Below are 27,447 nucleotides of genomic sequence, written 5' to 3' on the forward strand. Positions count from 1 at the left end.
AAGAATTGCAGGGCTACAGGGAAAGGGTGGGGGAGTGGGACTGACTGAGGTGCTCTTGCAGAGAACCGGCACGGGCTCGACGGGCCAAATGGCTTCCTTCTGTGCTGTAACTATTCTATGACTCCAAGTATGTACTTATCTGTATGTATGTGTGTGCACATACACACGCATACATACAGATTTATGGGGAATTGTAGCTGTAAATATATGTATGGCATACATATATTTACAGCTACAATTCCCCATAAATTATAACAAACTAAAAAGAATTGAACAGCTGTGAGCTGGGTGTAATTATAGGAAAGTTTAAGCTGTTCGGCAATGATTTTTAGAATTAAGATATGTTACACTTTCTATCTCCTCCACTCATATTTCTGACAGATTCAGCATAAATCTAAGATACTGTCTTTCAGCTCTCTCTCCCGAAGAACACAGCCTCCAAATTGTTAGCTTACCCTTCAGTTGAACAAACGCAATGTTCTGATGCACAGCCTGACCTGTAACTGATTCATTGAGAAAGCAGAGCGTTCCCACCTTCAAGCCTGAAAGGATCACACACCTGCATTCTATGCTGTAATGTTCCTGTTCGGATAAAACAAGGCGTCAGACTTACCGTGACCACGAGAGATTCACTGGTGTATTCAGCATGTGGTCTAATGAGGTTTTCTTCACATAAAGAACACTAATTACCTCAGGAACCAAACCACAAAATCTAGGTGCTTCAGTGCCTACAAAATAACAGCGTCTACACTTTACCTGCAATTCTTGGCTGTGGTGTGCTTGAGGAAGTGAAAGGCACTATATAAATGAAAGTCTTTCTTACCTCCAACTCATTGTGAGCAATGCCATGGATGTTCAACTAGTCAATCTAAAATATTCATACATCGACGCCCATGAATGAAGATGCTAAAATCAGATTAGTTCCACTGCCTTTCAGATAACCGCTAGCAATTAACCCTCAAGTATTTTCAATTTTCACGCATCAATGCTCTAAGTACCTACTTTTTGTGTAAATTAGGATGGCTTGAAAGAATAAAGGATATCCAGATTATAAGATAACAACTCAATTCAACTTCAGATGTTACCAGAAACTGTGAAGCCAGCAGCCCTCAACATCCTTGGATGGGAACCATTCAGCCAGCGTTTCCATTCCTCTTCGTTACCCAGTGACTCCTATAAGAAAGTGACATGTGTGTCTATCTGGGGAGGATAGGATTTAAGCTGTTCTCCATTTCTCCCCCACTCCCACCACAGTGTTATAACATACTGACAGACTCTGTCTAGACATAACAACATAAGAAATAGGAACAGGAGTGGACCATTCAGCCCCTCGAGCCTGCTCCGTCATTCCATAAGATCATGGCTGACCTGATCTTGGCCTCAACTCCACTTTCCTGCCTATTCCCCATAGCCCTTGACTCCCCTGTAGTTCAAGAATCTGTCTATCTCCGCTTTGAATATATTCAATGACTCAGCCTCCACAGCTCTCTGGGGTAGAGAATTCCAAAGATTCACGACCCTCTGAGAGAAGAAATTCCTCTTCATCTCTGTCTTAAATGGGCGACCCCTTACTCTGAAACTCTGCTCCCCCAGTTCAAGATTCCTTACAGATGAAGACGACCACAGGGGCGAGGTACTGGAGAGTGCCCAGTGTCCATGGAAACCAGCACGAGCACGGCTTTCAGGTGAAGAGGGAAGGAATGTAAAGCCAGAGAGAAGTATTGGTGTAGGTTTGTGTCCGACCTTTACCAGTCGGTGCGCACCACACGAGACCAGTAAAGTTGAGTAGGTTGGGCCTCTACTCATTGGAATTCAGAAGAATGAGAGATGATCTTATCGAAACGTATAAGATTATGAAGGGGCTTGACAAGGTGGATGCAGAGAGGATGTTTCCACTGACGGGGTAGACTAGAACTAGAGGGCATGATCTTAGAATAAGGGGTGGCCCATTTAAAACAGAGATGAGGAGAAATTTCTTCTCTCAGAGAGTTGTAAATCTGTGGAATTCGCTGCCTCAGGGAGCTGTGGAAGCTGGGACATTGAATACATTTAAGACAGAAATGACAGTTTCTTAAACGAAAAGGGGTTATGGGGAGCGGGCAGGGAAGTGGAGCTGAGTCCATAATCAGATCAGCCATGATCTTATTGAATGGTAGAGCAGGCTCGAGGGGCCGTATGGCCTACTCCTGCTCCTATTTCTTATGTTCTTATGTAAAGGGGGAGGGTGCAAAACATCTGAAAAAAATAACGTGGTACACACCCTCACTGAGCCAAAAATCATTCCATTCAATCGCTGTCGTTTAACTCACGGCCAACATTGAATGGAATGCCGTACATGCCAAGGACAGATGATTGCCATTGGTGAAGAAGGCAAATGGCATGTTGGCCTTCATAGCTAGGGGATTTGAGTATAGGAGCAGGGAGGTCTTACTGCAGTTGTACAGGGCCTTAGTGAGGCCTCACCTGCAATATTGTGTTCAGTTTTGGTCTCCTAATCTGAGGAAGGACGTTCTTGCTATTGAGGGAGTGCAGCGAAGGTTCACCAGACTGATTCCAGGGATGGCTGGACTGTCATATGAGGAGAGACTGGATCAACACGGCCTTTATTCACTGGAGTTTAGGATGAGAGGGGATCTCATAGAAACGTATAAGATTCTGACGGGACTGGACAGGTTAGATGCAGGAAGAATGTTCCCGATGTTGGGAAAGCCCAGAACCAGGGGACATAGTCTTAGGATAAGGGGTAGGCCATTTAGGACTGAGATGAGGAGAAACTTCTTCAAAGAGAGTTGTTAACCTGTGGAATTCCCTGCCGCAGAGAGTTGTTGATGCCAGTTCATTGGATATATTCAAGAGGGAGTTAGATATGGCCCTTACAGCAAAGGGGATCAAGGGGTATGGAGAGAAAGCAGGAAAGGGGTACTGAAGGAATGATCAGCCATGATCTTATTGAATGGCGGTGCAGGCTCGAAGGGCCGAATGGCCTACTCCTGCACCTATTTTCGATGTTTCCACGAGTAAAAAAGACAGGAATTGATGCCATTAAATAAACCACAAGACAGTGTGAAACAGGACTGAAATAAGTGCTGCACTGATAGCTGGGCTCTGCACTTTGCTATGTTAATGCAACTCACGATGTGATAGTAGACAATGATGAATTAGCCAGAGCTTTATGCAAACTGAAAATCGTGGTCAACGTGTGCTTGCATCATGACTGGAGACCATCCAGTTGTGTGTATAAATGAAGGTGCTTCTACTTAGGCGGTTCCTCGTGTTGAGGATGACTTGCTGCCACACCAAAGCACACATTAGCTCCATCGTCAGTTTGTCTTTGTTGCTTTGTGTGTAAACATGTATCTGTGTATTATACATATACACATACACTTTTGTAATATTCATTCCAGGGATATATAGCAAGGCCAGCATTTAATGCCCATCCCTAGTTGTCCTGGAGAAGATGGTGAGCTGCCTTTTTGGACAGCTGCAGTCTGTATGAAGGTTCTCTCACAGTACTGCTAGGTCGGGAGGGCCGAGTATCGGGCACTGTTGCCACTTTCAAGGATAAGGAAGACCCCATGCAGGCATAGGATAGAAACAATAGCTGAAAGAATCTAAAAAAAGGGATTTCTGTTTGTTTTCCCATGCGTGCTATGAATTTTACCCGAAATATCAGAGAAAGCAAAAACAGCCTCGAGGACACAGGTAGCTGGGAATCACCTATCCCACCTCTACCAGAGCAGTCTGAAGCACACACGCCAAAAATACTTTGATTAAGAAGGATAACAGAACCCGAAAAAGGAAAGGTGATAGGGGCACATCAATTAATTTTATTCCATATGGATGAGCTAAGATAGACTGAATGGCCTCCCTCATGGGGAGCGGGCGGGGAAGTGGAGCTGAGCCCAAAACCAGATCAGCCATGATCTTATTAAATGGCGGAGCAGGCTCGAGGAGCCAAATGGCCGACTTCTGCTCCTATTTTTTATGTTCTTATTTGTCTCTATCTTGTGAATCTTGTAATTAAAACAATTTTAAACCTCCATTAGCAGATGCCAGCCCTAGGCTGAAACCTTTTCTTTTAAACTCGCATAAAGGTTTCCAATTTAAATGAACTTGTCCTAGATTGAGATAAAGCAGCCTGCATTAAACTCAATCTGGGTGATCACTATTTGTTGGCCATGGTCAACTCAGATTCCGAGGGACCGCCTATGATGATGATTTGTTGGCCATGGTCAATTTATGAGAATTATATATACACATATTTCACCAACACGAGACGGGTTTAGTCCTAATGGTGACTGCTTACTCCCGCTTTAGTTTGTATCTTTCAGTTTAAATTGGCATTGTATGTTCTAAGACTGCACTGAAAGCTAAACAGCGGTAGATAAATAATAGATTCCTTAGCTGCTATTCTGATATATAACAAGCATTGTTGCTCTAAAACACTTTGCTGTCAGGTACCATTACCACGATCGGCACACATCTTTCTGTTGCTTAGCAACAGCGAGCCCTCTGATGGAAGCAGCTGCTGGCTCTGCCCTTTTATGTCCTTATGTGTTTCATCTTAATGCTCACAACCACACGAAAGGTCAGTGTAGCGGCAAAATAAAAATGTCACGTCAGAATTTATTGCATATGCATTTGAAAAATAGGCAATTATGGCTATGAGTATGATTAATCATGTAAGAAAAATCAATCCACTCCGAAATTGCATTAACTGATCCATGTAATCCACTTGTAATAATTTTATACTTTGACTACTGAAATTCAAGGACAATTGCATTGTAACAGTAACTTCACTTGGAAAATATATCTGTCGTGCTGACTTGCTGACTGCGTTTTACTAAATGTGCAGCCTTCAATAAATCGGTGTATATAGAAGCTGTGTCATGCTGTCGAAATCAAAGTTTATTTTTCTGGCTTTCTTTTATTCTAAGAGAGTCACGGTTATGGTGGGTAAAATGATGGAATCAATTTTTAAGGATGTCATAGCAGTGCATCTGGAAAATGGTGACATGATAGGTCCAAGTCAGCATGGATTTGTGAAAGGGAAATCATGCTTGACAAATCTTCTGGAATTTTTTGAGGATGTTTCCAGTAAAGTGGACAAAGGAGAACCAGTTGATGTGGTATATTTGGACTTTCAGAAGGCTTTCGACAAGGTCCCACACAAGAGATTAATGTGCAAAGTTAAAGCACATGGGATTGGGGGTAGTGTGCTGACGTGGATTGAGAACTGGTTATCAGACAGGAAGCAAAGAGTAGGAGTAAACGGGTACTTTTCAGAATGGCAGGCAGTGACTAGTGGGGTGCCGCAAGGTTCTGTGCTGGGGCCCCAGCTGTTTACATTGTACATTAATGATTTAGACGAGGGGATTAAATGCAGTATCTCCAAATTTGCGGATGACACTAAGTTGGGTGGCAGTGTGAGCTGCGAGGAGGATGCTATTAGGCTGCAGAGCGACTTGGATAGGTTAGGTGAGTGGGCAAATGCATGGCAGATGAAGTATAATGTGGATAAATGTGAGGTTATCCACTTTGGTGGTAAAAACAGAGAGACAGACTGTTATCTGAATGGTGACAGATTAGGAAAAGGGAAGGTGCAACGAGACCTGGGTGTCATGGTACATCAGTCATTGAAGGTTAGCATGCAGGTACAGCAGGCGGTTAAGAAAGCAAATGGCATGTTGGCCTTCATAGCGAGGGGATTTGAATACAGGGGCAGGGAGGTGTTGCTACAGTTGTACAGGGCCTTAGTGAGGCCACACCTGGAGTATTGTGTACAGTTTTGGTCTCCTAACTTGAGAAAGGACATTCTTGCTATTGAGGGAGTGCAGCGAAGATTCACCAGACTGATTCCCGGGATGGCGGGACTGACCTATCAAGAAAGACTGGATCAACTGGGCTTGTATTCACTGGAGTTCAGAAGAATGAGAGGGGACCTCATAGAAACGTTTAAAATTCTGACGGGTTTAGACAGGTTAGATGCAGGAAGAATGTTCCCAATGTTGGGGAAGTCCAGAACCAGGGGTCACAGTCTGAGGATAAGGGGTAAGCCATTTAGGACCGAGATGAGGAGAAACTTCTTCACCCAGAGAGTGGTGAACCTGTGGAATTCTCTACCACAGAAAGTAGTTGAGGCCAATTCACTAAATATATTCAAAAGGGAGTTAGATGAAGTCCTTACTACTCGGGGGATCAAGGGTTATGGCGAGAAAGCAGGAAGGGGGTACTGAAGTTTCATGTTCAGCCATGAACTCATTGAATGGCGGTGCAGGCTAGAAGGGCTGAATGGCCTGCTCCTGCACCTATTTTCTATGTTTCTATGTTTCTATGGGGAGCGGGCGGGGAAGTGTTGAGGCCAGGATCAGATCAGCCATGGTCTTATTGAATGGCGGAGCAGGCTCGAGGGGCCAAAAGGCCTCCTCCTGCTCCTAATTCTTATGTTCTTATGCAACTTTATTTGAAATGTAATTCAATTGAATGAACATGAAGCAGAAAACAAAGAAAGGCTAATTATCCGACCGGCCCTGCTCTTTCCACCAGGCCATGGGCTGTATTCTTCTCCCATTGGTGGGTGAGCGGCAGGGCGGGACCTCCGCATGCTCACATGACCAGTTTCCGCATTTCCCACATTACAACAATGACCACACTCCGAAAGTACCTCATTGGCTGTAAAGTGCTTTGAGACGTCCGGTGGTCGTGAAAGGCGCTATATAAATGCTGATTGAGGGATAAATATTGGCCAGGGCACTGGGGATAACTCCCCTGCTGACACGATCTCAGTTTTTAACGTCTCATCCCAAAGACGGCACCTCCAACAGTGCCGCGCTCCCTCAGCACTGCACTGGAATGCCAGCCGAGATCTTTGTGCTCAAGTCTCTGGAGTGGGACTTAAACCAACAGCCATCTGTCGCAGAGGCGAGGGCACTACCCACCGAGCCACGGCTGACACCGACAGGCAGAGAAGCAGAGGAGTTTACGGAGTGACCTGCAGAGCATGGAGCCGAGGCGGATGTAAGCACGGCCGCCAATGGCAGAGCAAAGCGCAGGATACACAAGAGGTCAGAGACATTTGGGAGGGGGGTGGGGGGCGGAGCGTAGGACTTGGAGGAGGTTACAGAGATAGGGAGGGGTGAGACCATGTCAAGATTGAGAATGTTAAATTTGAAGCGTTGCTGGACCAGGAGCCAATGCAGGTCCCACGCACAGGGCAAGCAGGATTTGGTGTGGGATAGGATATGAGCAGCAGAGTTTTGGATGAGCTGAAGTTTATGAAGTGTGGAGAATGGGAAGTCGAGCATTAGAACAGGCAAAGGTCTCGTCTTTGAGGACAGCTTTCTTCAGCAAGAGCAAGTCAGGTAATCATATTGAATGAATTATGTTAGTGTTGGTTAGCATGGTCGGAATTTCATAATTACACATTTCACACACAGTGTGAGAGGAAATTAGAGCAAGGAAATGATTAGAAGGCGGAAGATTTTGTGAATTAATTTACAACGTGAACATCATTTACATTTTTTTTTGGTCAATGGGCTGAGGGTGCTACCCAATGAATTATTTATTTCCATGTTGCCACCGAGGAGCAGGAAGATGATTAAACGCAATATTTACAGTTCTCACATTTAAGACACGGCCTGAAAAGATTTACAGAGGCATAGACAAATTTAATCTGGAAGATTGCACAAATTAATTTGGAGCATAGACCGAACGATATATTAATTTAATTAACCCCAGGGCAGGGAAGCTAACCAGATTAATTATTTATATTTAAGTCGGCCTGTAGCAGTCAGGAGAAGGGTTTATTTCAGGAGTAAGAAGGATGGTCCGGGAGTGGTGTGGACCAGCTCAGCGAGCGGCCTGTGGGGGCAGAGTGAAGTCAAGACACAGGAGGAGGACTGGGGCCTGGGAATGGGAATAGTGTAGCCTGGTGGGAAAAAACAGCACAGGAAGGGGCAGCTTGTGGCTTTCTAGGCGGTAGGCCGCAAGGAGGAGCAGAGCAAGCCAGCTGAAACTACAGTGGGTGGGTGGGAAAACTGGAGGGAAAAGCAGGAGGAGTCTGATTAGGCCGGCTCAGGCCTAAATGTGACTGACATCGGACCGTAGGGGTCAAAGGGCACTTGAAGGCTTGCGAGTAAGTGAATTAGGAAATGGCAGTCCAGGGACAGTATGGACAAAGTAATGGGGAGCACAATATTGAGCTTCAAATGGGAAAAAAAAATAAAAAAAGAAAGCAAGATGGCAGCAGAGCTGAGAGACTTGAGAAATCTGCTCCGCAGAGCCACCTAGTGACCAGAGTCAAAAGCTACATTGTGACAGCTGACATGACATAAAATCTTATTCTCTTGTTCAGTCACCAAGCAACTCTGCACACCAAATTTACTCAGTCTCGGGGCTAAATGATGTCATTTGGATGACGTTAATATATTGAAATGAAGCTCCCATCTGTTTCAGGCTGGGTATCTCTAAACCCATCAAATCACCCACCAGAAAACGCACGATGCACTAAATGGATGGAGATCCTGAATTGCACCCGGAACGTGGGCATAACCAATCGGAAAATCTAGCCTATTGACACTTGCTAGGATACGATTGTGTGGAAGGGACCATTCCTCGTGTGAAGTCTAGACAGTGAGTGTCAAAGGTTATTTGACTATGGAGGGCATCATCAACTGAGCTCAATCCTCTCACCTGATGTCCATCACATGCACTCCGCCACTGATCAATGGATGGTAATCAGGAGCCAATATCCCCCACCACTCCTTAAACCAGGGATGCTAAAGCCAAGGGCAGCTCCTCGAGTGGTGCCTCGGTTGAAATGGCAGCTGAATTCAAAGCTGCATCCTGAGGGAAGACACTGAAACCTATTTCACTGAGCTAGCTTGGAACAACTTGCTCTTGAGGTGGAAAATGCATGGAGCCTAGAGAACTGTTCGCAAACCACATGGTGTTTTTAGGCATTTGACATGCGAGCATTGACTAGCGGTCTTGGAAGCTAGCGAAGGATAGTTAGAAACTGTTTCTTGGCTCTTGAGATCTCCATTAAACCATTTGTGATATATGATCAAAATGATGTAGAACAGATGCAATGAGTTATCCCAAAACAGGAACAAGCTTCAGCTTTGTAAAATTCTAGATTGAAGGCATTTACAGGCATATTGTCATCCGCCAAGTGCCTTTCTTTATTAAACTACATTTGTAGATGTTACTCACGTATAAGTGTGGATATACACAGGGTTTCCTAATGCCGATTGCAAGCACAATAAAACCGCAGCAAGCATCCAATCAGCATTCAGCTTTAATAAAAAGCTGTTTCACACATCTGAAGCAGTTAATGACCTGCTTAAAGAGTTTAAATATTGTGGAATTCTTTGATGCAGCTGTGGCCTGAGGAAAGCGGACCATTAACTTTTTTAGGTGTCAACCGTGTCTCAGTGTCTCGCCACTGAGCACAAAAAAATCCAGCCGACACACTCCCGGTGCAGTGTTGAGGGAGTGCTGCACTGTTGGAGGTGCTGTCTTTTCAATGAGATGTTAAACCGAGGCCCCGTCTGCTCTCTCAAGTGGACGTAAACGATCCCGTGGCACTCTTTCGAAGAAGAGCAGGGGAGTTATCCCCGGTGTCCTGGCCAATATTTATCCCTCAATCAACATAACAAAAAAAAGATTATCAGGTCATTGTCACATTGCTGTTTGTGGGAGCTTGCTATGCGCAAATTAGCTGCCGTGTTTCCCACAGTACAACAGTGACTACACTCCAAAAGTACTTCATTGGCTGTAAAGTGCTTTGAGACGTCCAGTGGTCGTGAAAGGCGCTATATAAATGCAAGTCTTTATTTGAGTCAGAAGGCCGTGGGTTCAAGTCCCACTCCAGAGACTCGAGCTCTTTAATCCAGTGCAGTGCTGAGGGAGTGCTGCACTGTCGGATGTGCCGTCTTTCGGATGAGACATTAAACCGAGGCCCCGTCTGCTCTCTCAGGTGGATGTATAAAAGATCCGATGACAATATTGCAAGAAGAGCAGGGAAGTTCTTCCCAGTGTCCTGGCCAAGATTGATCACTCTACCAACAGCAGTAAAGCAGATTAAGAACATATAAGAACATAAGAAATAGGAGCAGGAGTAGGCCATATGGCCCCTCGAGCCTGCTCTGCCATTCAATAAGATCATGTTTGATCTGATCATGGACTCAGCTCCACTTCCCTGCCCGTTCCCCATAACCCTTTATTCCCTTAGCGCTCAAAAATCTGTCCATCTCCGCCTTATCTGGTCATTAACTCATTACCGTTTGTTGGTCCTTGTGCGCTAATTGGCTGCCGTGTTTTGCTACATTACAACAGTGACTACTCCTGAAATCGTGAAAGGTGGCTGAGCATTGTAGATTGAAAGCACAGTTCATTGACAAGAGGTGTGCACTAGGTCCATGCAGCAGAGCAGGTCTCCAGTCGTCTTGGGTAACCCTTGCCACTGGACCAAGACCTAGCTCTGTCAAGCCCGTGTGGTGGCTGGTGTGCAACGGCCACCCCACGTTAAAAAAATCCAAGCACAGGCATCTTCCACCCTTCAGGATGTAGTTCGGGTTCTTCTTTCGAAACAACTGTGAACTCATCCTTTTTTTTGGCGTGGAAGAGGGAACACCTATGATATGTTAATGGCTGGGTTCCATTCAGAACAAAAGCAGCTGTTAGGGACAGCAGAGCCAGCAAAGAAGGAAAAGATGTTGCATGGAAAGTGATCACAGTAAATATCCAGATTCGAACCACTTGCCGCATAAAAAAGCTTTCCCTCATGTCATCTTTGGTTCTTCTGCCAATCTCCTTAAATCTGTGTCCTCTGGTTCTTGACCCTTCTGGCAATGGGAACAGTTTCTCTCGATCTACTCTGTCCAGACCCCTCATGATTTTGAACACCTTGATCAAATCTCTTCAACCTTCTCTGCTCCAAGGACAGCTTCTGCAGTCTATCCACGTAACTGAAGTCCCTCATCCCTAGAACCATTCTTATAAATATTTTACCCACCCCTCTCTCAAGGCCTTCACATCCTTCTTGAAGTGCGGGCCCAGAATTGGACACAGTACTCCAGTTCGGGCCTAACCTGTGTTTTATAAAGGTTCATCATTACTTCCTCGTTTTTGTACTCTACGCCTCTGATGCTGAGAACCAGAAGGAACCGACAACCTTTTAGCAATGTTGACAACATTTATTATACCTGAGGCCATCATAGACACAGCCCTGCTGGAGTATGCAGTTACACTCAGATTAGCTAGTGTATGTTAAATGCAACATACCTGCTGGATTGGTAAGTAGGAAAAAGTAAAAACCTCCACATTGATAATGAACAGCTCTACACAACTCCCCATATGTACCCATGCAGTTCATTGGCTGTAAACCACTCTGGCATTGTCCGGAGAATATGAAAGGTGCTACGTAAATCAAAGTTCTCTTTTTGTAAAATGTCCCGTCTGCTCTCCTCTCAGATGGAGGAGGCAGTCATGTGCAGCAAGCCCTGAACAGCACAACAGTTCAGCAGAGCGCACACATCACCACCCCCAGTGACACTTACTGTATGCGACAGTCTACAGACACACATATTGCAACTGTCCGGGCGATGGAGGGAATGGGGTGACCCTGAATCAACTACCTTCTCTCTGAGTTTGTACTGCATGTCCATTATCATGTGTGGGGGAAAAAAGTTACATTAAAAGTAAATTAATGTACACCCCTACCGAAAGGGCAGTACTGATTCTTGGCCGTGGTTTCAGGTCAATTGTCAGACAGCTAGCAGAGCTCTCGTGATCATGAAGCACTGCTCCTCTGTCGCTTTGCCTTGGATGGTAGCACCTGCTTCACCTGGTATTAGTTTGGGAAGACCAAGAGGAGGAATTTCTTCTCTCAGAGGGTTGTGAATCTTTGGAATTCACTAGCCCAGAGAGCTGTGGCGGCTGGGCCATTGAATATATTTAAGGTAGAGATAGACAGATTTTTGAACGATAGAGTCAAGGGTTATATGGAGCAGGCAGAAAAGCGGACTTGAGGACAAGATCAGATCAGCCATGATCATATTGAATGACGGAGCAGGCTCGAGGAGCCAAATGGCCTACTCCTGCTCCTATTTCTTATGTTCGTATGATGGCCCTCCTATGCCTTTTGTGCTCACTCCGCAGTTTTCTCCATCAGCCACTTAACAATTTGGTAACCGGTCACCGCACTATTCTTCATAGTGTTTGAAAATCGATAATGAAACCTTTGCACCAGCACTGTGCTGCCACTTGTATAGTTGGTAATTTGTTCTCCTACTGAACACCGGATTGTAGTGGCCTTTAATAACACCGAGTACTTGCCCATCCTCGACTTTAATCTCTCCACCATTGGTGGCCGTGCCTCCAGCTGCCTAGGCCTTAAGCTCTGGAATTCCCTCTCTAAACCTCTCCATCTCCTCTAAGACGCTCCTTCAAACCTACCTCTTTTCTGTCCTAATGTCTCCTAATGTGGCTTGCAGTCAAATTTGTTTGATAACGCTCCTGTGAAAGGCCTTGGGACATTTTACATCGTTAAAGGCGCTATACAAATACAAGTTGTTAAGTTGTTGTTGTCGTTACTTTCAAATTGCCACAAAGTATTTTGTGATGGCTACTTTTAACAAGGACTGGCCAAGCATAAACATGCCCTTTCGTTCATTGGTTGCACTTCAACACTTTGTCCCTCAGAGGAATCCAACATTTATGGCGATCTATCCGTTATACCCAAACGCCTCTGCAATGTGTTAGTCTGGACTCACTGGTATAAGCAGGGGTGATGGGCACGGGTTCAAATGTGTGGCAAGGCAGCAGAATAATGAAGGGTTCAGAGGATGTCAAACCATGACAGCCACACTCAGGGTCATCAGGGTACTGCGTTGCATACATAGCTTTGGAAAATGGCTGTCCAGGAATAATTAGAGAGCAGGCCCGGCATTAAAGAATAACACAAATTCAAAGGATAACACAAAGGATTATTGTGCTAGGTTACACGTCCAATCACAGTCGCTGTTTCACATCTCGTCAGCTCTTATAGGTGAAACGGCAAAATACTGGCCTGCGACATTCAAGTGCTGCTGAGTGTATGTGCCTGATAAATGAGTTCGGGAGGAAGTTATTAGACAAGGCCTTGCTTTCAGGAGTGCATTTACTGACACGGTCTATCTCAAGGCTTTCATCCAGGTTTACCTCTAAGTGTCCGCTCAATCTTTAGCATTCTGACAGCAAAAGAAAGAGCTTTCTGTTCACTGAAGCAGCACAAAGGGAAGGCCGGCTTTTATCTGCTTTTGTTCTTGGCTCTAATCACATTGAGCTACAGCCACTCGCTCTGTATCGGAGGTATCTGGCCAGGCTCAGAGTAAATACTTCAGAGTCGGAGCTAGTTTATGGTGCCGTCACCTCGCAGTCACTGCAGCTGGTAGATCGGACTTTCACAGCGACACTGCCGGGTAAATCAAGTGCCACTGCTGTCTCCGGAGGTACCAGCACCCATTGAAGACGTGGTTTGTTACTCATGCCCCTGGAGGCAGAAGCAGCACCAGTGGGGAAAGCTGCTACAGACGTAATCTTTTCTGGCAGTGGACAGGCTAACGTACAAGGGTCCCAAACGTGGACTGTTTCATTTCTCCATTCGCGAGGCTGGAAAGGGATTTGACCATAATTATTGTTCTAGTTTCATTGAATTAGGTCACTGGTGAGGCTTAAAAAGACTTGGATTTATATAGCGCCTTTCACGACCACCAGACATCGCAAAGCGCTTTACAGCCAATGAAGTACTTTTGGAGTGTAGTCACTGTTGTTATGTGGAAAACGTGGCAGCCGATTTGCGCACAGCAAGTTCCCACAAACAGCAATGTGATAATGACCAGATAATCTGTTTTTTGTTATGTTGATTGAGGAATAAATATTGGCCAGGACAACGAGGATAACTCCCCTGCTCTTCTTCAAAATAGTGCCATGGGACCTTTTATGTCCACCTGAGAGAGCAGACGGAGCCTCGGTTTAACGTTTCGTCCGAAAGACGGCACCTCCAACAGTGCAGCACTCCCTCAGCACTGCACTGGAGTGTCAGCCTAGATTTATGTGCTCAAGTCCCTGGAGTGGGACTTGAATCCACAACCTTCTGACTCAGAGGCGAGAGTGCTGCCCACTGAGCCACGGCTAACACCAACACTAAAAATCTGAAGCTGTACAAAGACAGCAGTCAGATTGAAGTCAAGAGCAATACGCTCCATGATAACAAATAGTCTTGTATGCAGCAGGATTTCCAGGGTTAGTTTTAAGCAGCGTGTTATCATCGGAGAAGTGAAGTCTCTATTGTTTGTGTGCAATGCTGCTCACTTACCTGTTTTAATGCTCAGCGAGTTTTATTCCGTGGTTTACAGCCCGACCCACAATCTGAGAGTGATATGTTCTTCCACCTATTGAAGATGATCCATTAAGGCAGGGTGAGTAATGAAGGTCCTCTGGTTGACCCCTGAGTCTTGCTATGACTCCGTCAAGATAAAAGCATTCACTGATTTGTAGAGGACACAATGTTCAACGATGCTGAACCCTAAGGAAATATCTCAAAGCCCAAAATGTAACAACAGGCGCAGGTTGAATGAAAACAATACCCAAATGCTTGCTGCTTTAGCCCGCAATATGAGAAACTGACTCTAGCCGGGTCCTAATAAGACAGGAAAGATCAGCAAGCTTCACAAAATGAGTTAGGAAAGGAAACTGAAATGGTGGGCCTGAGGAGGGAACACGATGGGATTGGTGTCCTATGGATGATTAGACAATAGCAAGAAACGGGGAGATTCGACAGAGGGTGCTCGGAAGTGGGACACCCAGGGGACTGCACTACATTCAAACCACAAACTTATAGAAGAAAGATTAGCCTTTGTCAAACGCAAATGTGCATATACAGTGACTGTTCAAAGCCCCTGTACCCCTTACATTAGCTTGAAATTGAGAGTCCAAAGAATAATCAGTTGCACAACATTTCAGGCAAACTCTAGTGTCTTAAATATTCCCGATAGAATTTATTTTTAAAAACCATTTGCTGCTTCAGAAATATTTTTATGGCTCTAATTAAAAAGATGGATTTAAAAATTTGTGGTATTTCCAAGGATGCAGACATTTTCGATTTACACCGCTTTTGTTTTGCAATAACAACCAACAACTTGTATTTATATAGCGCCTTTAACATAGTAAAATGTCCCAAAGCACTTCACAGGAGCGTTATCAGACAAAAATTGACACCGAGCCACTTAGAGACATTAGTAGATGACCAAAAGTTCGGACAAAGAGGTAGGTTTTAAGGAGCGTCTTAAAGGAGGAGAGAGAGGTAGAGAGGTAGAGAGGTGGAGAGGTTCAGGGAGGGAGTTCCAGAGCTTAGGCCCCAGGCTGCCACTGGATATTCTTTACTGGGACATTACTAGACTCTGACGGACAACAGAGGTAATGAAACTGTTAGTGAAAGATAAGTGCGCTGAAGTGTGCCACAAGGCAGTGACACATTGACGGAGAAAAAGAAAACTCCCCTAACATTGCTGATGTAGAAGGGTCAAGATCCAGTCTGGCATTCACACAAATCGCAGGATTCAGGATCGATTATCCCAGTTTGTAACCTGGCCAACGATACCTCAGGTATAATGCCAACTGGAAATTCAATATTGCACATTTCCCCATATAACCTCATAGAAACGTTTAAAATTCTGACGGGTTTAGACAGGTTAGATGCAGGAAGAATATTCCCAATGTTGGGGAAGTCCAGAACCAGGGGTCACAGTCTGAGGATAAGGGGTAAGCCATTTAGGACCGAGATGAGGAGAAACTTCTTCACCCAGAGAGTGGTGAACCTGTGGAATTGTGTCAGAAAGTAGTTGAGGCCAATTCACTAAATATATTCAAAAGGGAGTTAGATGAAGTCCTTACTACTCGGGGGATCAAGGGGTATGGCGAGAAAGCAGGAAGGGGGTACTGAAGTTTCATGTTCAGCCATGAACTCATTGAATGGCGGTGCAGGCTAGAAGGGCTGAATGGCCTGCTCCTGCACCTATTTTCTATGTTTCTATGTTTCTATAATCTTAATTTCCGCTTTACAAGAAACTTAAAATGGGAGAGCTAGTGAATGGGATTTGAGTGGAATTATTTTAATTGGTGAGGGGTCACATTTCAGAATGGTTTCACAATTTCTTCACAGAAATTATATAAAAAGAGTTACTTTTAAATGTGTGTTAAAGCATTGTGTCAACAGACAAGTTACAAAATGACAGTGAAGTGATGTGCGATTAAAATGCTAATGAGTTAAACTTTGATATTGTTTCCTCATAGACTTAAAATAATAAAGAGTTAGTTAGCCTGTATCAGCGAACGGTAAACACCTCACACCCATTGTATTGGGACAAAAGACTTGCATTTATATAGCGCCTTTTACGACAACTGGACGCCACAAAGCGCTTTACAGCCAATGAAATATTTTTTTGGAGTGTAGTCACTGTTGTAATGTGGGAAACACGGCAGCCAATTTGCGCACAGCAAGTTCCCATAAACATCATCATCATCATAGGCAGTCCCTCGAACGAGGATGACTTGCTTCCACACCAAAAGGGATGAGTTCACAGGTATTTGAATGGAGGGCCCGATATTCCAGTCCTGAACTTGGATTTTTTTAACGTGTGGTGACCGTTGCACATCAGCCACCACACGGGCTTGACAGAGCTATCCCACAAACAGCAATGTGATAATGACCAGAAGGCTATGGTTCCTTTTTGGCTGTGAACAAAGGCAGATTAAAAACCCCAGAGAGAGAGAATCGCAGCAGTAAGGTCCAGCAAGGCCTGCAGAGTCAGTCAGGTTTTAAAACAGAAACAACTTTGGCCAGGATCAGGAGAAAAAAAAACAGATTAGATAGGAGTTATTTTATTTAAGTCAATGAAGACGACCCACTGAGTTCATTATTTTCTATTATCACATGCAGACATGTTGTACTGATTGAGCAAGGTGAATCTGATCTTAATGAATTGTTGCTCTGAATGTTCTCTCGCTGAGAAATAAAGTAAGGTTAATTTGTATCTGGCCTCATCGGCAGATCAAGTGCTGCCTCGGTCTGTCTTCGAAGAGAATGAAGACGCACATGTGCAAAAGATACGAATATGCAGCTCAGATCTGAAGGGGATATTATTCTTGCAGCCCTGGGTTACACTATTGTATTGTTAGATAGTGGGCAGTAACACTTCCGGGAGATTAAAAACCCCAGAGAGGTTTTTAAATCGCAGCAGTATGGTGCAGTGAGGACGGCAGAGTCAGTCAGGCATCCCAGAGAACATCTCTGGCAAGTTCTTAAACTTGTAACAGTAATCTGCTTCCAAATTCTGGAGAAAGCTGTTGACTATTGATTGGTTTCTCCAGCCAGAGACGTGAATTATTCAGACATGAATGGGGCCTCACTGACTCATACATACACACTGGGGGTATGACTGCTCACCGAATTTGTGACTTACAGCTAAATGGCCATGAAAATTGCAAACTGTGATGCGGATCCGCATGTAACCCCCATTGCTTAATCCAAGTCCACATTTAAATGAGCCATCTGCTAAACAATTTGAGTAGGTGCTGTGCATTAACTCAGGAAACGCCATCTTATTGATCCATCTCATCCCACAGGAGGTCTTGAGTTGAAGAGCATTCAACTGTTCTTGTCATTGATGGTGAGTGCTCACCTGAGGTGGGAAAAGCACAGTTGTGAAGCGAACTTTGGCTTTATCAGGAATTCTTATAAACTTCAGGAACCAAATGTGACTGTCCTGGTCCCAAATCATCAAATGTCTGGAGTTGAGCTCCCCTTCAGTTCTGAGCTGAACTCACTGAGGAGGGTGGGGCTAATCTCTCCGTGCTCCTCCTTTTGCTTGTGAATCAAAGTAACCGAGGCAGTGCCAAAATGATCCATGGTGGAAAATCCTTTCAAATTTATCATTGATTCATGTGCCAAATGTCACATGCGGAAAATGATGCATCGAGGCATGCACCAAATGTCACATGGAAGCATGCGCCAAATATTGCATCGAGACATGCACCAAATGTTGCAGGGAGGCATGCTCCAAATATCGCATCAAGGCATGCACCAAATGTTGCAGGGAAGCATGCACCAAATATTGCATCAAGGCCTGCACCAAATGATGCGCGGAAGCATGCACTGAATGTTGCATGGCAGCATGCTCCAAACGTTGCATCGAGGCATGCACCAACTGTCACATGGAATTATGTGCCAAATATTGCATTAAGGCATGCCTCGAGTGTTCAGCTGCAACCATTGCAATAAAGAAAGGGCTCAAAGAAAACTACTTTGCGGCCAAATCATAATTGTGATTCATTCATTCTGGAATCAAAATGACAGCCTGTTTGGTCCCAGAATTTATTCTGTTTGATCACAGATATCCATGTTGGGAATGGAAAAACAGTGCTGAGATTAAACTGCAACATTATCAGGAGGTGGAATAAGGACAACATTCATTTTAAAAGGAATGTTTACTCTAGTCTGCTCTCACTTTTATTATGCGGCGATGGTCCCGTCTTTGCTGGATAATACCGCGAAACATATCTTAAAGATTAAAGAATATCGTGCACAATACCACCATGCCAACGATCCCAGACAGGTCTAAGATGTTACACATGGCTGCAATATTCTGTAAAACATTACTAGAATTCCTCTGCTGTTTTAATGTTCTCTATCCAGTGGTAAATTATAGATCATCATGTTCTCTATCCAGTGGTAAATTATAGATCATCATGAAAATCCTCTCAAAGAATGTTGCACTACAGATGAAATATTGTTGACGCACACACAGTAATGCTTATCTGGCCGGCCTCCCACCTTTCCTAAAGCTCAGCTCATCTAAAATTCTGCCGCTCTGATCCCACACCAAACCCGACTGACCAATCAGCTCTCCCCTCTCTGGCTTACATTGGCTCCCAGTTCCCCAGTCCCTCAAATTTACAATTCTCATCTTCTAAATCCTATCATGGCCTCACCTCTTTTGATCATGGTAATCTCCTCCAGCATTGCACCACCCCAAACTCTCTACTCTGCTCCCCTGACTCTGGCCTCTAGTGCGGCTCCCCCCATCACCCCACCGCTGGAGGCTATGCCTTCAGTCGCCCAGACGCACAGTCTGTGATTCTTTCCCTAAGCTCCTTCGTCCCTCTATCTTCCGCTCCTCCTTTAAGCTTTCTGACAAACCCACCTCTTTGACCAAGCTTTCAACCATGCCTCACAATATCTGCTTTTTGGGTCGGCATCTATTAATTTCCTGACTTGCTTCTGAAGCACCTTGGAATGCTTTTCTATGTGAAAGGTGCTATAAAAATGCAAGTTGTTGTCACAATACAAGTGACTGCAGTGCTTTATCTTTCAAGGGTAATTTTGCTTTAAGAAAGAGAGAGCAGTGAGTTGAATGCAGGCTTGTTTCTGATTAATTGACCGTAACGTGTAAGCTAGGAATGGGACTTTATGTGCCACTGATTTTTCCCCTCTGGTCAGGAGCTGTTTCAGTGGACCTGTTTGATTGTTTCCCAGTACCATCAGTTCCAAAGCTACTCCACAGCCTTGTTATAACGAACACGCTGAACCGATTGGTAATAGCGAGGTGTTAGTTAGACCGAATCCCTGCTCACTCTCTGCTCACAGTGCGATACTTGTGGCTGCCATTTGCTCATCTCCTGCTCCCGTGTGAAGTTCCGACTTCCATCAGTGAAGTTGCCTGGGGGGGCGGTCGTGGGGCTCAGTTTTAAATACACCAGAGTTCCTGCTTGCAGCGGAGCGACTGTGAGGTGGCACTAGATGTAGGCCGGGTGAGGTGGAGAATTGGTCACCACTGACTGGTAGCTCATAGCAACCGGCTGCAGAGACAGAAGGCCGTGCACCCGTGCGGTCTGTTTAGATTTTTGGAGTCTGGGGGAAATCAAGGGATATGGAGAATGGGGCGGGAAAGTGGAGCTGAGGTCGATGATTAGCCACGATCTTATGGCATGACGGAGCAGGCTCGAGGGGCCGTATGGGCCACTCCTGCTCCTATTTCTTATGTCCTTATGTCACTAATGCTCCCCTTTCAGCTGCGCGGCTGACCGTCTTTTAAATAGGAAAAAGTGCTGATGCGTGGTACTTTTGAATGGGCCACGCAGCCCCTCTGATGGTCACCCATTGTGAGCTCTGATATGAGAACAAAGTTAAAGTGGGCCATTGGAGAAGATAAGAAACGACAAGGTAGCACGCAGTCCCCCAAAAAGATGGCAAGGAGAGAGTGACGAGTGAGCGGCCCTTTATTCCCAAAGGTGGCCCGAGTAGTCCCCTACCTGTGGAAGTTTTGTTGCAAAGAGATGCTGACGCCTGGCGTTAGGTCTGCCTGAAGCAGCGTCTTCAGCGGTGACTTGAAGGGAGTCTCGGAGTTTAAGGAGCGGAAGGTGCTGAAGTCGTGCGCGCCAAGCAGCGCCTGGGCCGCCTCGTTCATGGCGTCGGTGTTCAAAGGTCTGTTTGAGAACGGGACAAGCAGTCACTGACAATGTAAGCGGGGCGGGGCGGGGCGGCAAATAATGTACCCAGGCGACACCAACTCTCGTCCCGCGGAGATTCAAGCGCTGTCTCAACACAAACTCCGTTTGGTTTCGATGGGTTCCTGCGTCGCCCAGCGGTTTACGCACCCGCCGAAAGTGTGGCGATATCGCCCGCAGTTTAAGGCAATTGCATTCTTAACGCACGAAAACAAGAGCATTACAATTCAAGTACAACCCACAGCAAGGCCTAGCCACAGCCGTGAAGACTTTTCACCGCAGCGCACAGTACTTTTCTGCACATGTCCCTGGACCAAAAAGATCATGTTAGGAGCAAGTAACATTCGTCCTTTCCAAGACCCCAATTCCCGCCTCCACCGCTTTCATAGAATCATCGACCATTTTCAGCCCATCGTGTCCCTGCCGGTTTCCCCTCGCTACTGAAATCAGACACTCGTGATTGGGATGCAGTTCCACCAGCACTTGCTGCATCCACTACTTCTCCCGATCAGTCCTTCGTAATGTCTGAGCCCACACAGCCAGTGTTGGTATGCATACATCAGAATATTAGGAGCAGGAGCAGGCCATTCGGCCCCTCGAGCTAACTCCGCCATTCAATAACATCATGGCTGATCTCCGACCTCACCTCCACTTTCCCGCACTATCCCTTGATTCCCTTAGTGCCCAAAAATCTAACAATCTCTGTGTTGAATATACTCAACGACTGAACATCCACACCCCTCTGGGGTCGAGAATTCCAAAGATTCACCACCCTCTGAGTGAAGAGACCTCAGTTCTAAATGGCCAACCCCTTATTCTGAGACTGTGACCTCCCCAGCCAGGGGAAACATCCTCCCTGCATCTACCCTGTCAAGCTGGCTACGAATGTTACATGTTTCAATGAGATCACCTCTCATTCTTCCAAACGCCACAAAATATAGGCCTATTCTACTCAATATATAGTAGATTACAATGGGAGTGTTAGAGTCGAGCCCTATCCTGTCTTCACCTCATGTCCATATATGTGCACTTACCAGCGGGGGCAATGAGAGATCGGCAGGCCTGGTTGAATTCCCCCCCCCCCCAGGTCCAGTGGCCAATTGTAGAGTCCTACTGCTGCACCCATTGAGCTCAGCTCACTCCACACACAAAGTGGGGGGGGGGGACTGATTTGGGGCTGTCAAGCACCTTCACCGTGCATTTAACCACCGAGCCACTAGGGGAAGGCCAAGTACATCTGTGCACATGACTGTTGCTCCAGAGTCCTGGGAATTTCCCATTCCCCTGTTGAACTTGACCACACCACGGTAAATACACCCGGGCAACTCCAAGTTCTGACAGTAGGTTTTACTTCTGCATGAGAAAAAATTGTTGACCGTTTCATAATAAAATTTAATTGGTAATTAAAAATACACATTTTGATGCCAGAAATGTTTATGTTTTTTTTACTTCCACTTTGCTCCTTCAGAGATGAATGGCCAAATACAGACCGTTTCCTGCACCTGATTCACTGTCCTCGGCCACGTCTGAAATGACTTAATGTTACACGTGTGCACTTGTGGTGCACATGTGTAATTGTGGGATTCTGCACCAGACACAGTTACAGGGAAGTTGAGTTGGGGAGAATAAGCCAGATAATGTTGCTGATAACAGCCACAAGATATAATCTACATGATGAGAATTTGTTGCATATTGAATACTGGTGTCCAGTGTCAGCAAGTTGCAGAACGCCAGTGTCCAGTGTCAGCGAGTGTCAGAATGCCAGTGTTCAGTGCCAGCGAGAATTAGAATGCCAGTGTCCAGTGTCAGCAAGAGTTGGAACGCCAGTATCCAGTGTCAGCAAGAGTTGGAACGCCAGTATCCAGTGTCAGCAAGAGTTGGAACGCCAGTATCCAGTGTCAGCAAATATCAGACCGCCAGTTTCCGGTGTCACAATGCCAGTGTCCAGTGTCAAAACGCCAGTGTCCAGTATCAGCGAGAGTTGGAACAGTAATGTCCAGCGTCAGCGAGTGATAGAACACCAATGTCTAGTGTTAGAATGCCAGTGACAGCGAGTGTTGAACGGCAGTATCCAGTGTTAGAACGCCAGTGTCAGCAAGAGTTAGAACGCCAGTGTCCAGTGTTAGAACACCAGTGTCAGCGAGTGTTAGAACACCAGTGTCAGCGAGTGTTAGAACACCAGTGTCAGCGAGTGTTAGAATGCCAGTGTCCAGTGTCAGTGAGAATTAGAACACTAGTGTCCAGTGTCAGAACGCCAGTGTACAGTGTCATCAAATGTTAGAACGCCAGTGTCCAGCGTCAGCGAGTGGTAGAATGCCAGGTCCAGTGATATTAACACTCCAATGCTAAATGGCAGTAAGACTTTAGTGCTCTGGTGCCTAATAGCGCTGAATGTTAGTACTCAAGCACTCAGTGGCACAAGCCGTAGCAGGCCAGCACTTGGTGGTAGCGAGTGTTAGTATAGTGGTGCTCTGTGTCTCGAGTGTTGCCATTCCCGTGCTCCAGGGGAGCTTGGGTTGGTTTGGTTTGGGTTGGGGTGCTCCCTGACACTCACTACCAAGCCTCACATCTCCATAAAAGCTATCTGGGTGACGTGCTAAATGCAACTGAGCCCACATGGAACGGTAACCCGGCGTGCGGCAACATCAGGGTGAAGGTAGCGGGGTGGGAGTGAACACTGGGAACGAAAAGACCAGGAACTCTCCCGAATGTAAAAGAGTGATAGAATTCTAATCGACATCTACTGTGCTCTGGGCAGCAGATGAGGAAGGGCACTGCTGCCAGATGTTAGGTTGTTGAGATTTCACGACGGAGCTCAGTGCCTTCGGTCCGATAGAAAAGTGCAGAAACATATTGGCTTAGAAATGAGTCCGGACCTGCTTTCGTCAGTCGCTCAAACGGAGAAGCCTGAGGACCGATGGAAATTTGTCCCCGGGCCTCGTCTGCACAGTCGGGGCGAAGACCTCAACGTCGGGCTGCCTGCCTCACTGGCCCTCGAGGAAGTCCCAGGAAGGGGGGGGGGTGGGGCGGATTGGAGCCCGCTGTGGGAGGTGCCGATCGCGACTCCTGTGTAGTTGGAGGAGCACTCCCGCTACTTCTGGCTCCACGGAGCGGGTTTACATTTTTTTAAATGACACTTATCCGCCTGCTCCGCTCATTGCCAACGCGGATTGAAAACGGGCCCTTTAACAGGTGGGAGGCCCCTAATTTACCTGCCCCGGGACATCTTACAAAAAAGGACCCCACAAATTTAGTGGTGGGACCATCACCAGCGCTGCTAAATTGGTCCGCTTTGGGCCCGTTTTACGCCTGAGCAACAAGCACAATGCAGTCCCATTTCTACCCCACTAAGTGCTGGTGTCGCTGCTCACACTGACTGCCAGAAATAATACAATCCTGGAGCTCCATCATTAGGCCCACAACCTCGCTGACTGGAATATCCCAGGCAACCATCAGTTTAACAAAAATATTTCCCTTGGCACGGTCGACTGGTATTATGGTGGCCAGGGTCTGTTTGAAATTCGTTGTCGAGCAAGAAAAATAGCGATTGCAGTTATCAGCCAAGTGTAGGTTTTCATCCCTGGACAGGATTAACAGCCAGTCCCCTTTACTGACATTATAATAACAGCAAAGTGCATTCCCTCTTAAAGGAGAAGTGTTAAAAATCAAACTGCTGTGGAGATGTGTGATGACTTTATCACCTTGTTTAATTCTATTCATTTTCTTTTGTTTAAATAGTAACACTGATGATATAAGCATTGGAAGTAGAAATCCATGAGCTCTATACTGTAAGGGAGATAAATTCAGAAGGAGTTAAAATGGCCTGATTGCTGTTAATTCAGCCCCCTTCACACTGTCTGGACCAGTCCGCTACCTGATAATCTCATTGGCTCTTTCTGTTTGAACTCATTTATACACAACCCCACAGGTTTCTGTGGCGAAGTACCTCGCTTCGGATTAGAAATATAACATGCGCACGCATACAATCCGTACTGTTCCAGTCTAAGCGCACTTAGCTGAAGGGGGAATAACCCCAGATATAGGCAAGTACAACCCACAGTACTACAGGTGCTGGAATTCTGAAACAAAAACAGGACCTGCTGCATCTGCCGAGAGAAAAGTTCCTCAAGACCAAAAATTACAGCATATTAACTTCTCATATTGGATGGCGGCTGATCGAAAAAGGAAACTTGTTTTATCGAACGTCATTCAAAGATGGAACTATCAATATTCTAACTGGGTGAAACCAATTGTTCCCCACAAACAAGGACTGTTTGTAAATGAGCAAAATTCTGACTGTGGTCAAACCAGTGATTTTACCAGTTTAGCATTATCCTATAGCTTCTGCCTATAACCCTTTTTATAAAGCCTAGGATCCCATGTGCTTTTCTTTACAGCATTATCAACTTAAAGATTATTTGTCTGAACCCCATTAAGTCTCCTTATTCCTTTCTAAGTTTTTGCATTTAATGAGTATTTTCTTTCCTTATTCTTCCTCCCCAAATGAATCATCTTGCATTTTTCCAAATTAAATTTCATCTAACATCTGCCCAAACTGCTAATTTATGCCCTCCTGAAGTCACAGTAAACCAGGCCCCCTATTTTTGGATCATCTGTAAATTTACATACTGTGTCCCGATAACCTGAGAAGAGCAATTATCTATAGTGAGAAGACCCACGGTGCCAACAATGACCCCTAGGCCACACGTGTCACTGTAACATCCTCCAGTCCACAACACACCTTTAGCCATTACTCTCGGTTTTCTGGCCTTTAGCCACCTTGCTAATCATGCTGCAACACACCCTTTAATACTGCGTTACTTAATTTTATCAACAAGCCTCCTCCTGGGCACCTTAAGCAAACACCTTTTGAAAACCTATATACACATCATTCACTGCATTTCCTTCATCAATACACACTATTATTTCTTCAAACAACTCAATTAAATGTGTTGGTCACAACTTGCTTTTTAAGAATATGTAAGAAAAAAGACTTACATTTATATACTGGCTGTCCTTAATATAGAAACATAGAAAATAGGTGCAGGTGTAGGCCATTTGGCCCTTCGAGCCTGCACCACCATTCAATATGATCATGGCTGATCATGCAACTTCAGTACCCTATTCCTGCTTTCTCTCCAAACCTCTTGATCCCTTTAGCCGTAAGGGCCACATCGAAATCCCTTTTGAATATATCTAACGAACTAATATGTTTCTGGATGAGTATTAATTTGATGCTGTATTATAGCCTGTAGAAGCTTGCCCAGCCTAAATGAAATTAGGCTGACTGCTCTATCGTTATCTGGTACCTGTGGTATCCCTTTCGCTCCTCTTGAACAGTGAGGAGGACTGTAAAAGACTTCAGGAAGATATACAGAGGTAAATGGAATGGGCAGACAGTTGATGAACAAAGAGACTTGGGTTCAAATATATAATTCCCTGAAAGCGCAGGTAGATAAAGCCATAAGAAAGCCAACACCAGTCACCCTGATGAGAGCCCAGAAAGGAGTAAATGGGAAATTATGGCCCCGAACCTGGTGGAGGCTAAGTTCCGCCCAAAGGATCGCTGAGATCCTGACGGTACTTCAGGGCAGAAGTTTCTTCAAAAAGTCCTGGAAAGACCGCCCGGCGGCAAAAAAGCGACTTACGCCCTGAATCTGGGCGGCAGCGGGCGGGAGCTCCCAATCTCAGCGTCAAATGCAATTCTCGGTAAGGTACCGGCGAGGATTGAGTCAGGCCCGGGGGGGCGGGGCGACAGATAGAAATAAAAATTCCCCCAAAATAAAAAAAACACTGGAAAACCTTCAGGGGATCCCATCCACCTGAATCGCTGCAATAAAAGTAAAGAAAATAAGTTTTTGCAGGTCTTCTTGCTTGCCATTGAGGTTAGACCTTCCTCCACTCGGCGGTCCTTCCCCCTGCTGCAGCGGACTCCCGCCCGGACCAAACTGCAGCTTCGGTGGGGGTAGGACATTTACGCGCGTTGGGCGTTAGCGGGTGGTCCCCGGCGGTCTTCTCTCCCCGCCGGCGGGAGGCCTCCACCCAACTCGCTCGGAGGGGAGACCTCCCAGAAAACCCGGTGGCAGCGGGCGATGAGTCCACTAAGTTCGGCCCCTTAATCGCTGCTACAAGACACAGTGGTACCGGCCGTGCGAGCGGAGGAAGCAGTTGGTGTTACCTGGAGTGGGGACCTACTCGGATTTGTGAGGCACTGCTGGTAACTGTGCGAGAGGGAGAGAAAGAGTGAGAGAAGGAATGATGGCGAGGGGGAATGAAAGAGAGGAGAATGAAGACACAGAATCGGTCAGTTGGGGATGGAGAGAGGAAATTATGAAACATAGAAACATAGAAAATAGGTTCAGGAGTAGGCCATTCGGCCCTTCGAGCCTGCACCGCCATTCAATAAGATCATGGCTGATCATTCCTTCAGTACCCCTTTCCCACCTTCTCTCCATACCCCTTGATCCCCTTAACCGAAAGGGCCATATCTAACTCCCTCTTGAATATATCCAACGAACTGGCATCAACAACTCTCTGTGGTTGGGAATTCCACAGGTTAACAACTCTCTGAGTGAAGACTCATCTCAGTCCTAAATGGCCTACCCTTTATCCTAAGACTATGTCCCCTGGTTCTGGACTTCCCCAACATCGGAAACATTCTTCCCGCATCTAACCTGTCCAGTCTCATCAGAATCTTACATGCTTCTATGAGATCCCCTCTCATCCTTGTAAACTCCAGTGAATAAAGTCTCTCCTCATATGACAGCCCAGCCATCCCTGAAATCAGTCTGGTGAACCTTCGCTGCACTCCCTCAATAGCAAGAACTTCCTTCCTCAGATTAAGAGACCAAAACTGAACACAATATTCCATGTGAAGCCTCACTAAGGCCCTGTACAACT

At 45.7% G+C, this 27,447-nt stretch overlaps 1 protein-coding gene across 2 annotated transcripts in view; it reads right to left on the minus strand.

Moving 5' to 3' along the window:
* pusl1 (pseudouridine synthase like 1) overlaps positions 1 to 27,447 on the minus strand; it is a 112,634-nt gene that overhangs the window by 30,042 nt on the left and 55,145 nt on the right. Inside the window, exon 5 of one of the 2 annotated variants that reach the window (XM_070860335.1) lies at positions 20,353 to 20,526. The exons of the other annotated variant lie outside the window; for it this stretch is intronic. Coding sequence (XP_070716436.1) covers positions 20,353 to 20,526 — 174 coding nt within the window. The remainder of the gene's footprint in view (positions 1 to 20,352; positions 20,527 to 27,447) is intronic. 2 annotated transcript variants of the gene reach the window in all.

This window comes from Pristiophorus japonicus, chromosome 18 (assembly GCF_044704955.1).
Source record: "Pristiophorus japonicus isolate sPriJap1 chromosome 18, sPriJap1.hap1, whole genome shotgun sequence".
Classification (NCBI taxonomy): domain Eukaryota; kingdom Metazoa; phylum Chordata; class Chondrichthyes; family Pristiophoridae; genus Pristiophorus; species Pristiophorus japonicus.